This window comes from Babylonia areolata, chromosome 18, assembly GCF_041734735.1.
Source record: "Babylonia areolata isolate BAREFJ2019XMU chromosome 18, ASM4173473v1, whole genome shotgun sequence".
In the NCBI taxonomy this organism is placed as follows: domain Eukaryota; kingdom Metazoa; phylum Mollusca; class Gastropoda; order Neogastropoda; family Buccinidae; genus Babylonia; species Babylonia areolata.
The window spans coordinates 36,317,583-36,334,244 of NC_134893.1; the positions used below are offsets into that span (position 1 = coordinate 36,317,583).

The window sequence follows — 16,662 nt, forward strand, 5'->3', positions numbered from 1 at the left end:
AGTGTATACATGGATTTGTCCGAACGCAGTGACGCCTCCTTGAGTAACTGAAACTGAAACTCATCCCCCCCGCCCCCCACCCCGATTCTTCTCATGGGCTGCATACACCTGAGTTGGCTGATGTGGTGATGGGGGGTTGGGGAGTGCTGATTATTGACAGGTGATAGTTTGCGAGCAGCAGCTCGACAGAACAGTTTACTGTCTTATCCCCGCCCCCCCCCCCTGCCCCCTTCCCGCACCCCACCCCCTCCCCCAGATTCTTCCCATGGGCTGCACAAAGCTGATTTGGGGGGTGGAGGGGACGAGGGGGTGGGTGGGGGGGATGCTGATATTGACAGGCGACAGCGTGCGAACAGCAGCTCGACAGAACAGTTAACTGTCTTATCACTCCCCCACCTCTGCCCCCACCCCCCCACCCACCCACCCACCCCCCACGCCCCCGCCTCCCGATTCTTCTCATGGACTGCACACAACAGAGTAAGCGTGATGGGGGATGGTGGGGGTGTGGGTGCTGTTTATCGACAGGTGATAGCGTGCGAGCAGCAGCTCGACTACAGCTACGATGTGCGGTGCGACGTGTGGTCGCTGGGAGCCACGGCCATAGAGCTGGCTGAGGGCAAACCCCCGCACTCCGACGTGGACCCCCGCAGGGCACTCTTCAGAATCCCCAGGTAAATCTCTTCTGTTTGGTGGTGTGGTGGTGGTATGGTGGTGGGTTTTATTAGTTAGTTGGGATCTGGTTGTCCTTTTCTCTGTGTGGCAGGAAGAGTGGTGGAGAGGAGTGTTGTGTTGGTGCTGTGTTGTGTTGTATGTTGTTGTTGTTGTTGTTGTTGTTGTTGTTGTTGTGTGTGTGTGTGAGAGAGAGGGAGAGAGAGAGAGAGAGCAGTTTCAGTTTCAGTGGCTCAAGGAGAGAGAGAGAGAGAGAGAGAGTGTGTTGCATGCGTACAGGTATGCGTTTATTTGTGTGTGTGTGAGTGAGAGAGAGAGAGAGGGACAGACAGACAGACAGAACGAACAAACGAACGAATTTTATTGCTATTAAGCTGTTCAGCCCATTCAGCAATGCGACACGACAAACATCAGTAAGCGCGACGCGAAGCCACAGACATGGAGACCATGGCAATGTTTTGTTTTTTCAATGTACAATCATATGACACAATCGTTATAGTCAATATTGAGATTGTCACTGACAGACAGACAGACAGACAGAGAGAGAGAGAGAGAGAGAGAGAGAGAGAGAGAGAGAATGTTGCATGCGTACAGGTGTGCGTTTATTTTTGTTTTTGTTTTTTTGTTGTTGTTTTTTGTGTGTGTGTGTGTGTGTGTGTGAATTTGTGTTCTGTGTGCATGTGTGTGTGTGTGTGTGTGTGTGTGTGTGTGTGTGTGTGTGTGCGTGTGTGTGCGTGTGTGTGTGTCCCTTTATTTCTTTGTGTTTGATATTGTTCATACATACAAATGTGTGTGTGTTTAGTATTTGTTATGTGATGTGTACGTAATGTGTTTGTGTGCATGTTGGTGTGTGTATGTGTGTGCATATATTTTTAATGTGTACTGGATTCCACGTATGTTAGTATTTATAAGAGAGAGAGAGAGAGAGAGAGTGCGTACTAATGTTTGTGTATGATGTATTCATTAGTATTTGGTTTGTAAGTATAAGTGCTCGTCTTAATTTAGTGTCCATATATGCAGAGTATAACTTGCGGTGCATGTTTTAGCTCTTGCAACTTGTTCCGAAGCGAAGTGCTCAATGCAAAGAAAAAGAAGAAGAACAAGAAGAAGAAAAAGCATTATTAGCGATACCAACCTCTGTTTAATTGTTGTCGGTTGTTTCTTGTCTTTGTTCCTGTATAACGTTTCTTGTTATAAATGCTTTACAAGTATATTTTATAATTATTTCTCGTCTGTATTGCTTTAACATTAATTGTCAGATGAGATGCTCTCTTCCATTTGTTGTCGTTGTTGCTTTTCATCTGCTTGTTTCTTCTCTCTCTGTCTCTCTCTCTCTCCTGTATATTTTTCTTTTTTTATTTTATTTATTGATGGCTTGATGTAAAAAAAACAAAACACCAACAACAAAAACAAAAAACCAACAACAAACAATTCTTGCTTATTCAGTTTACCATCATGAAATAGAATCTTGACTTGGCTTGACTTGACTTAATACAAAATAGTAATTCAGTTCCTATTTCAACGTACGATAGAGTAGAATACGGGGTTTAACAGTGCACAGTGTCTAAGGTTAGATGTCCTCTCCCATACGAGGTTTAACAGTGCACAGTGTCTAAGGTTAGATGTCCTCTTCCATACGAGGTTTAACAGTGCACAGTGTCTAAGGTTAGATGTCCTCTTCCATACGGGGTTAAGAGTGCACTGTGTCTAAGGTTAGATGTCCTCTTCCATACGAGGTTTAACAGTGCACAGTGTCTAAGGTTAGATGTCCTCTTCCATACGAGGTTTAACAGTGCACTGTGTCTAAGGTTAGATGTCCTCTTCCATACGGGGTTTAAGAGTGCACTGTGTCTAAGGTTGGATGTCCTCTTCCATACGAGGTTTAACAGTGCACTGTGTCTAAGTTTAGATGTCCTCTTCCATACGAGGTTTAAGAGTACACTGTGTCTAAGGTTAGATGTCCTCTCCCATACGAGGTTTAACAGTGCACTGTGTCTAAGGTTTGATGTCCTCTTCCATACGGGGTTTAAGAGTGCACTGTGTCTAAGGTTAGATGTCCTCTCTCATACGAGGTTTAACTCACTCAGTACGGCCAGTCCTCTCTTCTCCTCTACACAGACCCCTCGGATGTCCAGTGGGTGTCTGAATGACCCAACCTTTAGCTTCCGTCGTCGGAACTGTGGTATTCGTTGTCAACGTTCACCTCTTCAGTATAAGAGCGTTCCGCTTGCAATATTTTGATGATGGTAATTGGGATGAAACGCTGTTAACGTCGTCTCTTTCGCCGTTCGTATGGAGAGAGTTAACAGTGCACTGTGTCTAAGGTTAGATGTCCTCTTCCATACGGGGTTTAAGAGTGCACTGTGTCTAAGGTTAGATGTCCTCTTCCATACGAGGTTTAAGAGTGCACCGTGTCTAAGGTTAGACGTGTTCTCCCATACGGGGTTTAAGAGTGCACTGTGTCTAAGGTTAGACGTCTTCTCCCATACGGGGTTTAAGAGTACACTGTGTCTAAGGTTAGATGTCCTCTCCCATACGAGGTTTAACAGTGCACTGTGTCTAAGGTTTGATGTCCTCTTCCATACGGGGTTTAAGAGTGCACTGTGTCTAAGGTTAGACGTCTTCTCCCATACGGGGTTTAAGAGTGCACTGTGTCTAAGGTTAGAAACCATCTCCCCACTGCAGCAGCAGGGATGTTGGACACAACGACTCTAACAAAACAGTGGAAGTGTTTAGTCTGGCCCTGGAGCAGACAATGCTTAAACTGGCTGCCTCCTTTTGGTCAATATAGAATCTGCAGCCTCAAATGTTTGCGAACCCCCATTTTTTTAAGACTGGCATGTTGTCATCACGACAAAGAGAGCAATGCATGAAAGAGATTCTATTGCGTTTGGACACACTGCGGTTGGATTTCCACCTGATGGTAGTTTTTCATTTGTTTATTTTTCACCTTACGGTGGATCTTCCGCTATTTTTGAAATATGGCCTGTGTAATGTGTATTGCGTGACATTAACACAGTGGTTTCAGCTGCAGTTAACGCCTTTGAAAACTGTTATTTATCATTATTGATGTATGGTACAGAATGATGGTTCTCTCTGTACATAAAAAGAAATGTTACTTGATTTGAGTTTATTTGCACGAGTGTGTTTGTGTGTGCTTGTGCACGTGTGCCTGCATGCACACCTGTTATTGTTTTACATCATTATTGTTGGGGATATGGGATATGAAACCTCCCAGATGACTGAAAATCATGTGAAAAGATAGTAAAAACGTACTATGTAGTCTGTATATATTTGTCACATTGTCAATTAGTCAGTCATTCCATCATCGCTCTGTCAGTTTATCTCAGTCAAGTAAGTAGTCAGTCAGTCACTTAAATCTAGTCACAGCTGCTTTTAATAACAATAGTGTACATTTATTTTATTTTATTTTTGGTAATGCGTGTAAAACATCTCATGTAACTCACTCAGTACGGCCAGTCCTCTCTTCTCCTCTACACAGACCCCTCGGATGTCCAGTGGGTGTCTGAATGACCCAACCTTTGGCTTCCGTCGTCAGAACTGTGGTATTCTTTGTCAACATTCACCTCTTCAGTATAAGAGCCTTCCTCTTGCAATATTTTGATGATGGTCATTGGGATGAAACGCTGTTAACGTCGTCTCTTTCGTCGTTCGTATGGAGAGAGTTAATAGCCATGACTTTTGGTCAGAATCTCCGTCACTTTGGAGAAATGTTTATGATATCTGTAAATTTGTCTGTCTCAACGTCCTTATCAAACACACATGCAAAAACAAAACCTGCTTTTATAATGTAACCTTGGCCTATGAATTTTGAGATCTTGAATGGTGCTGCACACATCTGTGTCAGATTCCGTCAAATTTAGTTGAAGTACTTAAAAAATTGGCACAAATAATTTTGTTTCTACTTGTTTGTTTGCTTTCTTTCTTTGCAGCTATGAACAAAAGCGACTGGTCGCTGATCTTTTACATCTTTTTTTTTTTTTTTTTTTTTTGACCTTGTCAAGAACAAAATTCAAACTGACCGTAACGTCTTGTTATTTGCCATTTACTTTTTTTTGTTTTGTTTGTTTTTGTTTTGTTTTTCTTCTTTTGGTTTGCTCATGACCTAGTCAACAACAAAAATCGAAGCAACAGTAACAGGTCATCGTCCACTGACGGTGTGTATACATACATGTCAGTGTGCCTTGTGACCTGGCTTGAAACAAAAGTCACATTGACTTCTCTTGTCAAGTCACATGTGGATTCGGTGATCTGGAGCCAGTTGCACTGCTCGGACGGAAGAGCCTAGTATGGTCGTAACCCGCTACTGTGTGTAGTATGGAACTGACCAATGGCGTTGTTCGGTCAACGTAGGCATTTAGTCACGTGTAACTGTCAAAGCGTTAGAACCAAGCAATGCAACTGGCTCCTGATCCATTATAGTGCTTCTGAATTAGTGCAGCAGTTAGGGAGGAAGGGAAGTCCCAAAGCAAATAGCTAGTTGCGACTGTTATCAAATGGCAAGGCATGTGGTGGGAAATCGATTAAAAATAATAAAACAACTGACTCATGGGCGTGCATCCAAAAGCTTATTTCAAGCTACGTTAACTTCATCAGTGCATCTGATGGGACTTTGGAACAGAAGACCTGCTAGAACCTTCCTTCCTTCCAACGCCCTCACATTTCCCGCTCCTGTCAGCTCCATGTTACACATCCTTGCATTGAACGGTTCGTGCTAAATGACTGGTTTGTCGACATTTTGTGTTACTCGGTCCTTGCTGTCTCCAAATCTATCTCTGGTGGTTTGCTGAAGACTGTTGACACATAACTAAGGACACACACATTGACATTGACAAATGCAGTGGGACCCACGGCACACGCGCACGCGCGCGCGCACACACACACACACACACACACACACACACACACACACAACACACACACAAACAGGCGCAGACTACACAACTTGAAACATGGCACTATCTTTGCTGCCATCATAGTTACAAACAGCCAGTGATATTAAGCCATATTAATGTTTGCTGACTGTGTCAAGATAAATAGATAAATGTGTTTCACAGTGACATGGTCTCGGTGACACAGGAGGGGGACGTTCAATGCCGATTGTTCTGTGAAGAGTCAGACGTTCATCAAACGTGAGAAAAATTGTTCAATAAAAAAAAAGAGTTAAGATAAAAGGACACAGGCTTTCTCACAATGTTTATTCAAAGGAAGGGGTGTGTGGAGAGGGTGTGTGTATGTAGGGGAGGGGGAAATGAAAATAAACCATTCTTCTCAGTCTGTGTTGTACCACGATGTTGTCACATTAGCCGTTTGTGAAAATCGCTTGTAGAGTTAAGAATTGTTCCTTTCCTCTCTTTCCTTTCTTTCTTTCTTTCCTTCTCCCCCCCCCCCCTCCGCCCCCCACCCCCCACTCTCTCTCTCTCTTCTTTCTTCTTTTTTGAACTTAAAAACCAATCAAGAGTGTTTGATCTGGTTGTTTTTTTACAAGTGTCTGTAAAAGGGACTATGTTTGACACAAACGCTGGAAACAAAAACATATATATATATATATATATATATATATATATATATATATGATATTTTAAAATAAAGTTTAAAAAATCAATAAACACAAACGATGGCGGGCATTCTTTTGTTTAACATAATTACAGTTTATTTTTTCTCCACGCAAAAACACGAACTGGGCGGTACATTTAGCAGAGCAACAAGATATAAGGTTGTATAGTGTGTTCGATCACACCAGTTTACATCATGAATGTTCACATTCGAGGCATTCCCACACACACACACACACACACACACACACACACACACACATATACGTGTGTGTGTGTGTGTGTGTGATATATCTATCTATATATATATATATATATATATATATATGCGCGCGCGCGCGCGCGTGTGTGTGTGTGTGTTTGTGCATCGGTAGATGAAATGATTTTTTCTTAATTGCTTCCATCATGTAGTGGTGTCGTGGAATAAAAAGGTGCCATGCTTGCTATTAAACCCCAACATCTACTAAAAATTACAACACAAAATAGTGTAATGTGTGTGTGTGTGTGTGTGTGTGTGTGCGCGCGCGCGCGCTAATAGTTGCTCCGATCACTTCATGAATTTGGTCATTGATTGATTCGTAGATATTACTGGCGTTGCGAACAGATGAGTGAGGTTGTTGCGCACTGATGGTGCATCTCTTCTTATTACCAGAAGGGTTCGTCAAGTTCAGGCTTTCCACTCCAGTGGACCTACCTGTATCTTTCCGACCTCATCAGTGCTTACTGTCCTATTTGAATTCCCTGCTACTCCTCTGACCGTTGCATTCTGAAAAAAAAAAAATCCTCGTTTGTCAGTACAAGAGCCAATGGTGAACGCTCATTCTTCTTTGCTGCTCCTCATATCTGGAACAGACTTCCACATCATATTCATTCATCTGACTCCGTCTCTGTCTTCACTAAAAAAAAATATAAAAAAAAGAGAGAAGAGAAAAAAAAAGAAAGAGAAGAGAGAAAAAAAAAAAAAATAGAGAGAAAAAAAGAAAGAAAGAGAGAAGAGAGAGAGAAAAAACAAACAAAAAAAAACCTCGTCTTTTCAGAACCTATCTGTAAGCACTCTCCGTTTCTTACTTCTCCAACACCGCCCCATGTCTAGCCTGCCAGCTCACTTTGCATGTTTGAGGAATAAGAGAAGGTGGCCGGAGGGGGGAGAGGGGAGGGTAGAGAGAAAGAGAGAGTGGTCATGGGAGTGGTTCGTGCAACTCTAACCTTTTCTTTCATGTAAAGCGCCCTGAGCTTAGGGCGGTAACAGATGCACGTTATAAAGATGATGATGATGATATCATTATCATCCTTCTTCTTCTTATTATTATTACACCACGTATGAGTCCATGCGTGTGTAACCGAACTTAAAATTGAGCAGTGACGCATCATGGCAATACGATAATGACGAAATGAAATGTAGGTGTACATCCTTTATGCAGCGCAGAATCGTTACGTAGATGCGGTCGTACACATGCATCTGCGCGTTCATCTTTTACGCACACCCTGGCAGGCGTTGTTTTTTTCATTAATTCGTTGTAACCGGTTGACGATTGCTTTTACATGTTTGATTTCCCTTTTCATCAAAAAGTAGTGTGGAATCCATGGTGATACTGGTTTGATAAAATCACATGAATTGCTCTCATCATTTTTCTCATTCTTAATCTGCCTCTCTCTCTCTCTCTCTCGCTCGCTCGCTCGCTCTCTCGCTTTCACTGTCTCTGTCTGTTTCTCTCTCTGCCTCCATCTCTGTCTCTCTTTCATTTGCTCTCTCGCTGTCTCGTGCTGTTTCCATGTGTGCGTTACATAATATTATCTACTGCTTTATTCACACACACACACACACACACACACACACACACACACACACACACACACACACACACACACAATTTACGGGGTATATGCATTCCAAATGTCACGCAATGTCTGTAGAAGTGCGCGAATCATGTCTAGAGTTTCTTTATTGAAAAAACAAAACAAAAACAAAACACACACACACACACACACACACACACACACACACACACACACACACACACACACACACACACACACACACACACACACACACACACACACACACACACACACACACACAAAACAAACAAGAAACTGGCAGGTAACAAAACTCTCACGACGACCAGTAAGAGAAATCCGCTGCTGCTGCTGCTGAGAGTTTAGGGCGTGTCCCGTCCCATTCCACCCACCTCCCATTATTCACTGACAACGGTACGTGATAGTGATGCACGTGCACTGAGCTCAACTGACTGTCTAGTGCAGTGCAGTAGGGGGAGGGGTCTGTTTACTTTTTCGGCCCTCGTCAAACAAGCGCCACGTCAGTGACTCGACGGTCTCGACCTGTAGAGATTAGTATTGATGTTTTCTGTTGTTTCATCCCACTTTATTTCTCCCAGTCGGTTTGGTATTTGAGCTTTGGTGGGCCCTTCTACGTGGTGGGCACTTTCACTGTGTCTGTGTAATCCCTGTTCAGTTCATCATCTGAAGCAGTCATCATCCACCCATGGTGTCACAGTAATCAAGGTAGGTAGGCTACGTGTGGGTTGATCATTGAAGCAAACGACGTGGTGTTCATTCGTTCGTTCGTTCATTCGCTCTTTCTTTCTCTTTTTCTCTTTCTTCCTTTTTTTCCTTCTTTCTCCCTTTCTCTCTGTCTCTCCCACCACCCATTATCTGCATTGCTTTGGGAAAGAGCAGGTGTCGATGAATGGAGAAAGGAGGAAGTATGCTGTTATAGCAGTATAGATGTCGATGAATAGAGAAATAGGAAGTATGCTGTTGTAGCAGTATAGATGTCGATAAATGGAGAAATGAGGAAGTATGCTGTTATAGCAGTATAGATGCTGATGAATGGAGAAATGAAGAAGTATGCTGTTATAGCAGTATAGATGTCGATAAATGGAGAAATGAGGAAGTATGCTGTTGCAGCAGTATAGATGTCGACGAATGGAGAAATAGGAAGTATGCTGCTGTAGCAGTATAGATTTCGATGAATGGAGAAATGAAGTATGTTGTTTTAGCAGTATAGATGTCGATGAATGGAGAAAGGAGGAAGTATGCTGTTGCAGCAGTATAGATGTCGATGAATGGAGAAATGAGGAAATATGCTGTTATAGCAGTATAGATGTCAATAAATGGAGAAATAGGAAGTATGCTGCTGTAGCAGTATAGATGTCGATGAATGGAGAAAGGAGGAAGTATGCTGTTGCAGCAGTATAGATGTCGATGAATGGAGAAATGAGGAAGTATGCTGCTGTAGCAGTATAGATGTCGATGAATGGAGAAATGAGGAAGTATGCTGTTATAGCAGTATAGATGTCGATGAATGGAGAAATGAAGAAGTATGCTGTTATAGCAGTATATATGTCGATGAATGGAGAAATGAGGAAGTATGCTGTTGCAGCAGTGTAGATGTCCTGAAATGTAGGACGCTGTTCTGATTTAGGTTAGACCCTAATTTTGATAATGACGTACGGTTTGTTGTTGTTGCTATTGTGGGTTTTTTTTCCTGGTTTATGTATTTGACCCTGTGTCTTCTACATTTTATCCAGGAAGCGAACTTCTCACGGGAAAGCCGCATTGAGGACATATTACTGCTCATGTTTGCTACTTTACAAAGTTTTTTTTTTCTCTCCATATTATTTTTTTCTAAAGGCTGTCTTGAGGCCATCACCCCTCGCCCTCTCCCACCTCCTCAGAATAACTCACACAGTTCAACAAAACCAGAAGAGAGAGAGAGAGGGAGAGAGAGATTGTGTTTCTCCTGACTGCCAAACGTAGATAAAAAAATTTAAAAAAGAAGAAGAAACTTATCTCCTACAGAGTCTTCCGGTGTCCGTGGTTCCCCACGCCAACTACAGAGAAATTCATGTTACATGTTTGAATTTCTACCTGCAGATACATCTGTCATACATTTTAACGTTGACACACACACACACACACACACACACACACACACACACACATGTATATATATATACATATATTGGTTGTAATAACACATTCTGTTTCCCTTGTGCCGGACTTTAATTGAAGCTGAGTGTCTTTTGGAGTTACTGATCATATTTTGGGTCTTGCCCTCTTTCACTTGACTTCTGCTGTCCTAAACCATTCCTTTTCACGCTGTCTGTTAATGTTTTCAAATACTCTTTTTAGGTGGTTGAAAATGCTGAGTTAGAGCTGATGCTGGCTGTTTGAATAAATCGACTGAACAGCCTCCGCAGGAATTTCAAACAAACAAAATCTGGAACCGGAGAACACAAGAAATGAATACGTTATGAAGCATTCATTGTATCATCGACACATAGGATACTAAATACATGTTTGGTTGAGATATGGTTTTCTCTGTGTTCCTGCTAAATACGGGGTATTCATTCCAGTCACAGCAGACGACATATCCTCTCCACCCCCGCCCCCCATCTCTCTCTCTCTCTCTCTCTCTCTGACGCTGTGATGTAAGCGTGTTTGAAACGCAGTTAACCTGTCAGGAAAACGCACACCGAGCGCCTAGAATACAAGTGAAAATAAGGAATAGAACGCTGAAGTTAGGTTTTTACAAATGTGGGTCGGTCGATTCCAGAATCTACTTTTGAACCGTCAAGCGTGTTGTTGATGTCAGGAGATCTCATCACAATCTGTTGAATTGCCTTCCCGAAAAAGAAAAGGAGAGAGAGAGAGAGAGACTGGGGCTCTGGTTTTTGAGACTTTTGTGAGTAACATTCAGCTGTCAAGTTACACCAGAATATGTTTATACAATATCAGAGAAATAAGAATTATTCAAACGTGTTAAAAAAAAAAAAGTCCAAGAATTAAAGCTCGAAAGGAAGGATCAAAGTAGAGAAGGAAGAAATGAAAGAAAGAAGAGGGAAAGTGAGAAATACTTGAAGGAAAGGCAAACAATGGCACAGACCTAGCCTGCAAGACACGCGCCAAGGCCTAATGAGGAGTCAGTCGTCCCTGCCCTTCTTCATGGCTACATGTCCGGCCCACCTCACAGTCTTCCGGCAACATGGGGTAAACGGCGGACTGATTGCATCTCGAGCTCTGGGGACGCACGGTCGAAGAATCGACTGAGGCTCTCTTGACGACCACTTTGAACGTTATGAAATCGTTTAAGACCTTTCCTTTCCTGCTCTGTCTCTGTCTCTGTCTGTCTGTCTCTGTGCATCCGTATCTCTGTGTGTGTTTGTCTCTCTCTGTCTGTCTCTGTGTACCTGTCTGTGTACCTGTCTGTGTCTCTCTCTCTGTATCTGTCTCTGTATCTGTATCTCCCCCTCTCTCTCTCTATCTGTATCTCTGTCTCTCTCTCTCCCTCCTCTCTCTCTGTATATATATATATATATATCCTTCTATCTCTCTCTTTCTGTGTATATGTCTGTCTGTCTCTCTTTGTCTCTCTGTCTCTGTCTCTGTCTCTCTCTCTCTCTCTCTCTCTCTCTCTCTCTCATACAGACAGGGATCGAGAGAGAAAGGGAGAACTAGGCTCGTAGGTGTTCAGTCCAAAGTTCAAGTAGTTCGCTTGAGCAGCAGAAAGATTGTAGGCTTCCATTTCAAGTGTGTGATACACGGACTTACCCATGCCGGCACCGGTTCTTTTGGTTGAGCTGGACGGCAGTATGTTAAATGGGTAACTGTGTTATGCTATCTGCTCAGTTATTCCCTGAATGAGATCGCAGTTTGCATTGACCCAATGTTAAAACTTCTAAAAGAGGAATGATTGTACTGGCTTTTTAACACACACACACACACACACACACACACACACACATATATATATATATATATAAATACAAATACAAATACACACACACAGATATATATATATATATATATATATATATATATATATATATATCAACAACAGCAGGCTCTTCATGTCTTTAAAACTTTTATTCTAAAAAAGCAGCAACTTTTCGCTGTAAAAACAGCTTCTTCAGGCAAGGGTTCTGAGTGCTTTCTGCAAGGAGCGGAGCCCAGGACACGAAGAGAGTGTGAACTATCTATCTATCTATCTATCTATCTATCTACTATATATATATATTTTTTTTTTTTTTTTTTTACCATTGTTCGTATTCAATCTGGGTGGACGGTGTGCTTGTTTTCCCTCATACGGAGAATATTAGAGAATCATTTGTTGTATTATGATTCAATTTTCATTTTACTTTACTTTATTTATTTATTTTTACTGTTTTATTGCATTTTGTTTTAGTTACATTTGTGACCTTGATATTTTTGTTCATATCCATTCTTTCGTAGTCATTAACATTTTATACTACAACATGAGCAGAAATGTTGATGCAACTTAATAAAAATAATTCTTGATTATTTCCATCCGTGCAATAGGGATCATGCAACTGATCGTCATAGAATTTTGTACGCTCATGTGATTAAATCAATTTTTCATTATTTTCCGAAGGCTCGGATTTTCCTGGTTGCACATTCAGTGATAAATCAAAATGAGGTGTCGGATCACAGCACATTTTCTTCCCCCATTGATTAAACAAAAGGGCACGAGCAGTTTTATCATAAGGAAGAGAGAGAGAGAGAGAGAGAGAGAGAGAGTCTGTGTAAAAGTTGCTCAGATCGAGCGTGGAAAAGGTCACTAAAAATTGTTCTGCTTTGAATAAATCAGTCTTTACTATAAACTGAAAAGCACAAGCGAGCGAGCGCGCGCTAAAGAGAGAGAGGGGGGAGGGACACACACACACATACACACACGATCGAATTTTTTTTCATTGAAATGAAAAGGAACTGAATAGCCTAATATTGTATGGAAATCTTCATACCTGTGCTTCACAATAATATATTGATTGTTTAAACAAAAAACAAAAACAACAACAACAAAAAACCTACAAAAAACAATAACAACCGCCTGCGATTAAGAAAAAAAAAAGAAAAAAAAAAGAGAGGCGTAATTAGATTCTTCATATTAAATACTATTTCCTTCATCTTGTTTTTGTTTTTTGTTTGCCCAGATGTCTTTCCATTTATAACACATTCACAGTTTGTGTGAAACTCTTTACATAAATGTACATGTAATGTATACCATTCTTTGTAGAAATTTGAAAAAGAAACATCTCTATTTATGGCTGGCATTGCTTACGCATTCACATTAGCTGAAGGAAAGACAACTCCGGAAACCGAGTTGTTTAGAATTAGTGTGTTTGGGTCAACAATGATATAGGTTTAACCTTTTTTTTTTCTTTCTTGTTAGTTTATAGGTCTGAGGTGACTGTGGCTTAAGTTATTTCAATGCCTCACAATAATAGTGATGGATCAATGTGGTAAAACGTGTACTTTGAATAAAAGCTCGCGAAAATGAAGTTGGAGAATTTTTTTTAAATCAATAAGAATATTTCGATGACTAGACATTCGTTAGTTTAATATTATTATGATGATTTTATTTTTTCTCCAGTTTCGTGAGATATAGTTTTGTCGAGTTCTGTTGGGTTGTGTGTGTGTGTGTGTGTGTGCGCGCGTGTGTGTGTGTGTGCGCGTGTGTGTGTGTGTGTGTGTGTGTGTGTGTGCAGTCAAAATGGTCCGTGATATCCTTATCCTCACACAATGTTCGGTCGGTTCGAAAAGCAACAAAAACCAGACCTCCGCAGCAAATAATGCAAGAAATGCAGCATTCTGTGGGCCGGAGCAGCAAGTTCTGTACGGCACAAGGCACTCCTGATCACGATCTCAACGATTTCCATTGTTCAGGCAGAATGCTCACGGTCTAAATATAGTCCCTGTCAGATATTTACGGAAGGTTTGTGCAGGGAAATGCGCCGGTGGTAATTAACGTGCGTATATAAAAGGTCATGTAAGGTACATCTTCCCCCCCCCCCTCTGTGTGTGTGTGTGTGTGTGTGTTGTTGTGGTTGTTGTTGTTGTTTATTATCATTATTTCCGTCTTTCTTTCGTTCTTTTTTTTTCTCTGCTAATTTTCTTTCTTTCTTTGTTTTCCCTGTCTATCTAATTCTTGTTTTATTTAACCTCACATTCTCGCCTTTGACAAATTACCGTGATTAATTTTCATAAATGAAGTCATTGGTCATTAAATTGCATTGATTTGGACGATGACGATGAAACTGAATAAAAAGGCGAATTTGGATTGTGGTGGTGATGACGGTGGTTTTGGAGGGAATGCCGATAAGTGGTTGTAAAGGATTGTTTTAATGTGCTTGAAATTCTGATTGTTTACTTTCAGTATAAAACCCGTGTACAATTTACTGCATTCTTCTCTTCCCAATTTCTTCATTCTTGGGCGGCAACACCCACGTTCACTCGTGGGCTTTTACGTGTATGACCGTTTTTACCCCGCCATGTAGGCAGCCTACTCCGTTTTTCGGGGGTTGCTACATTCAAAATGTGTAGTATAGCATATGATTATCTAGACCTTCATAGATTTAATAGGAACTGTGCGGTGGAATTTGTTTCGGATTGACAAAAATTTTGTAAGTCAACGATTTCACTGTATCCATTTTGAGAAGAAATGATTCTGAAATGCCTAGACTCCTCGTTAAAACACCCACTGAGTGGCAGTGGATCTTAAAACAATGATGCTATTCATAAAGATGATAATAATAATAATAAGAAGAAGAAGAAGAAGAATATTATCATCATTATTATCATTATTATTATCACTGGTAGAGAATCTCTACCACACAACAAAGCGCTACAAAAGGACTGATATGTCACCAAGATATAGGTATAATTGAACAATGTAATGGCGGTAGATTAATTCTGCCAGAAAGTTATATATATATATATATATATGCTGTAAAAAGAACTATCACAAAATAGAAGAGTTTAAAAGAATACGAAAATCAATTTTGCTTTGTTTTGCTAAACAGAACATGTTCATGGGAGCATCTTTGTGAATTTCCCAGACAGCAACATCACACACACACACACACACACACACACACAAGCGCACACACACACACACACACACACAGAGTAGTAATTAACCACAATGTCTTTCGTTGCCTCTGTTGTCAGTCTCTTTCTCTGTCACTGTCTGTCTTGTCTGTCTCTCGTCCCCCGCCCAAACCACCTCTCTCTTTCTGAGAGTCCCCCCTTCAGCCCTGTGTCCATTGACCGGAAATAAAATTATTGTTCTCTCTCTCTCACAGCTTGGCTACACGATAATGGGTTGTCCCTTCATCAATATTTTCCAGCACAAATTCCAGTCTTGCCAGCTGGAATTATTCGCGGCTGTTGACTATGGATTTTTGTTAAGCAGAATCATCAACCTTTCAGGGAACAATTTACGATTGAAAGGGTCCTAAAAACCTGTTTCCTGAATATACCTCACAGCTCGAACCTTTTAGTGCTCTTCCGATGACGTTTGTCCGTGGTGCATGTCGGTCGCGCATTCGGGTTGTTTTAACCAATCGTTTGAAACATGCTCTTTACAGAGTGCTCGTGTTAAGCACGTGCTGAATTGAAATGATCCTTACCACAACAGATGAGCAAGTGTGATTTTTGACTCACTTGTGTAAACAAAGTGAGTATGTTTTAACCCGGTGTTCGGTTGTCTCTGTGTGTGTGTGTGTGTGTGTCCGTGGTAAACTTTAACATTGACATTTTCTCTGCAAATACTGCAAAACAATATTGCACCTCTGGGATGGGCACAAAAAAATATAAAATGAAGCCTAATTATATGCAAACTGCATTTACTGTTATATTTATATTTTTTTGTATTCTCTAAACTTGGCACTTTGATCTGATATTCTGAACCAACAACAAGAGCAGTCATTATTATCATTTTTTGTTCAAATAGGAACTTCTTTTGCTAAGCATGGAAGTTTTATTTATTTTGCAAACGTTTTGGTGCAGATAGTAAAAAAGGGAAATTACTCTGTAATTATTGCTAGGGGACTTAATTCGCTTTAAACTGATCTTTCTCATCTTAAACATTACATTTTGAAATTACACACAATACATAAAAAGCTTGGATTTTTTTTTTCAGTGTTTCACAAGTGAGTCTTGAAGGCCTTGCCTCTCTTTTTTTCTTTTCTTTTTTTAATTGTCGCAATCGTGGTCTTATTTTTTTTTTAATTGACCCAAGGAAAACAACAACAATTGACACCCTCCCCCACGCACCCCAACGACACACACACGCGCGCGCGCACGCACACACACACACTCACTCACTCACTCTCTCTCTCTCTCTCTCTCTCACACACACACACACACACACACATACACACACACACACTCCCTCTCTCTCTCTCACGCGCACACTCTCTCTCTCACACACACACACACACACACACACACTCTCTCTCTCTCTCTCTGTCTCTCTCTCACACACACGCGCGCGCGCGCACGCACATCTCACACACACACACACACACACTAACACACACACCACACACACACACACACGCACGCACGCACGCATTGAGTTACTCGTGAAAAA

At 41.2% G+C, this 16,662-nt stretch overlaps 1 protein-coding gene across 1 annotated transcript in view; it reads left to right on the forward strand.

The window, feature by feature from the left end:
* Positions 1 to 16,662, forward strand: part of LOC143292230 (myosin-IIIb-like) — a 151,446-nt gene that overhangs the window by 27,024 nt on the left and 107,760 nt on the right. Inside the window, 1 exon segment of the mRNA XM_076602418.1 lies at positions 526 to 671. Within this exon segment, the coding sequence (XP_076458533.1) occupies positions 526 to 671 (146 nt within the window).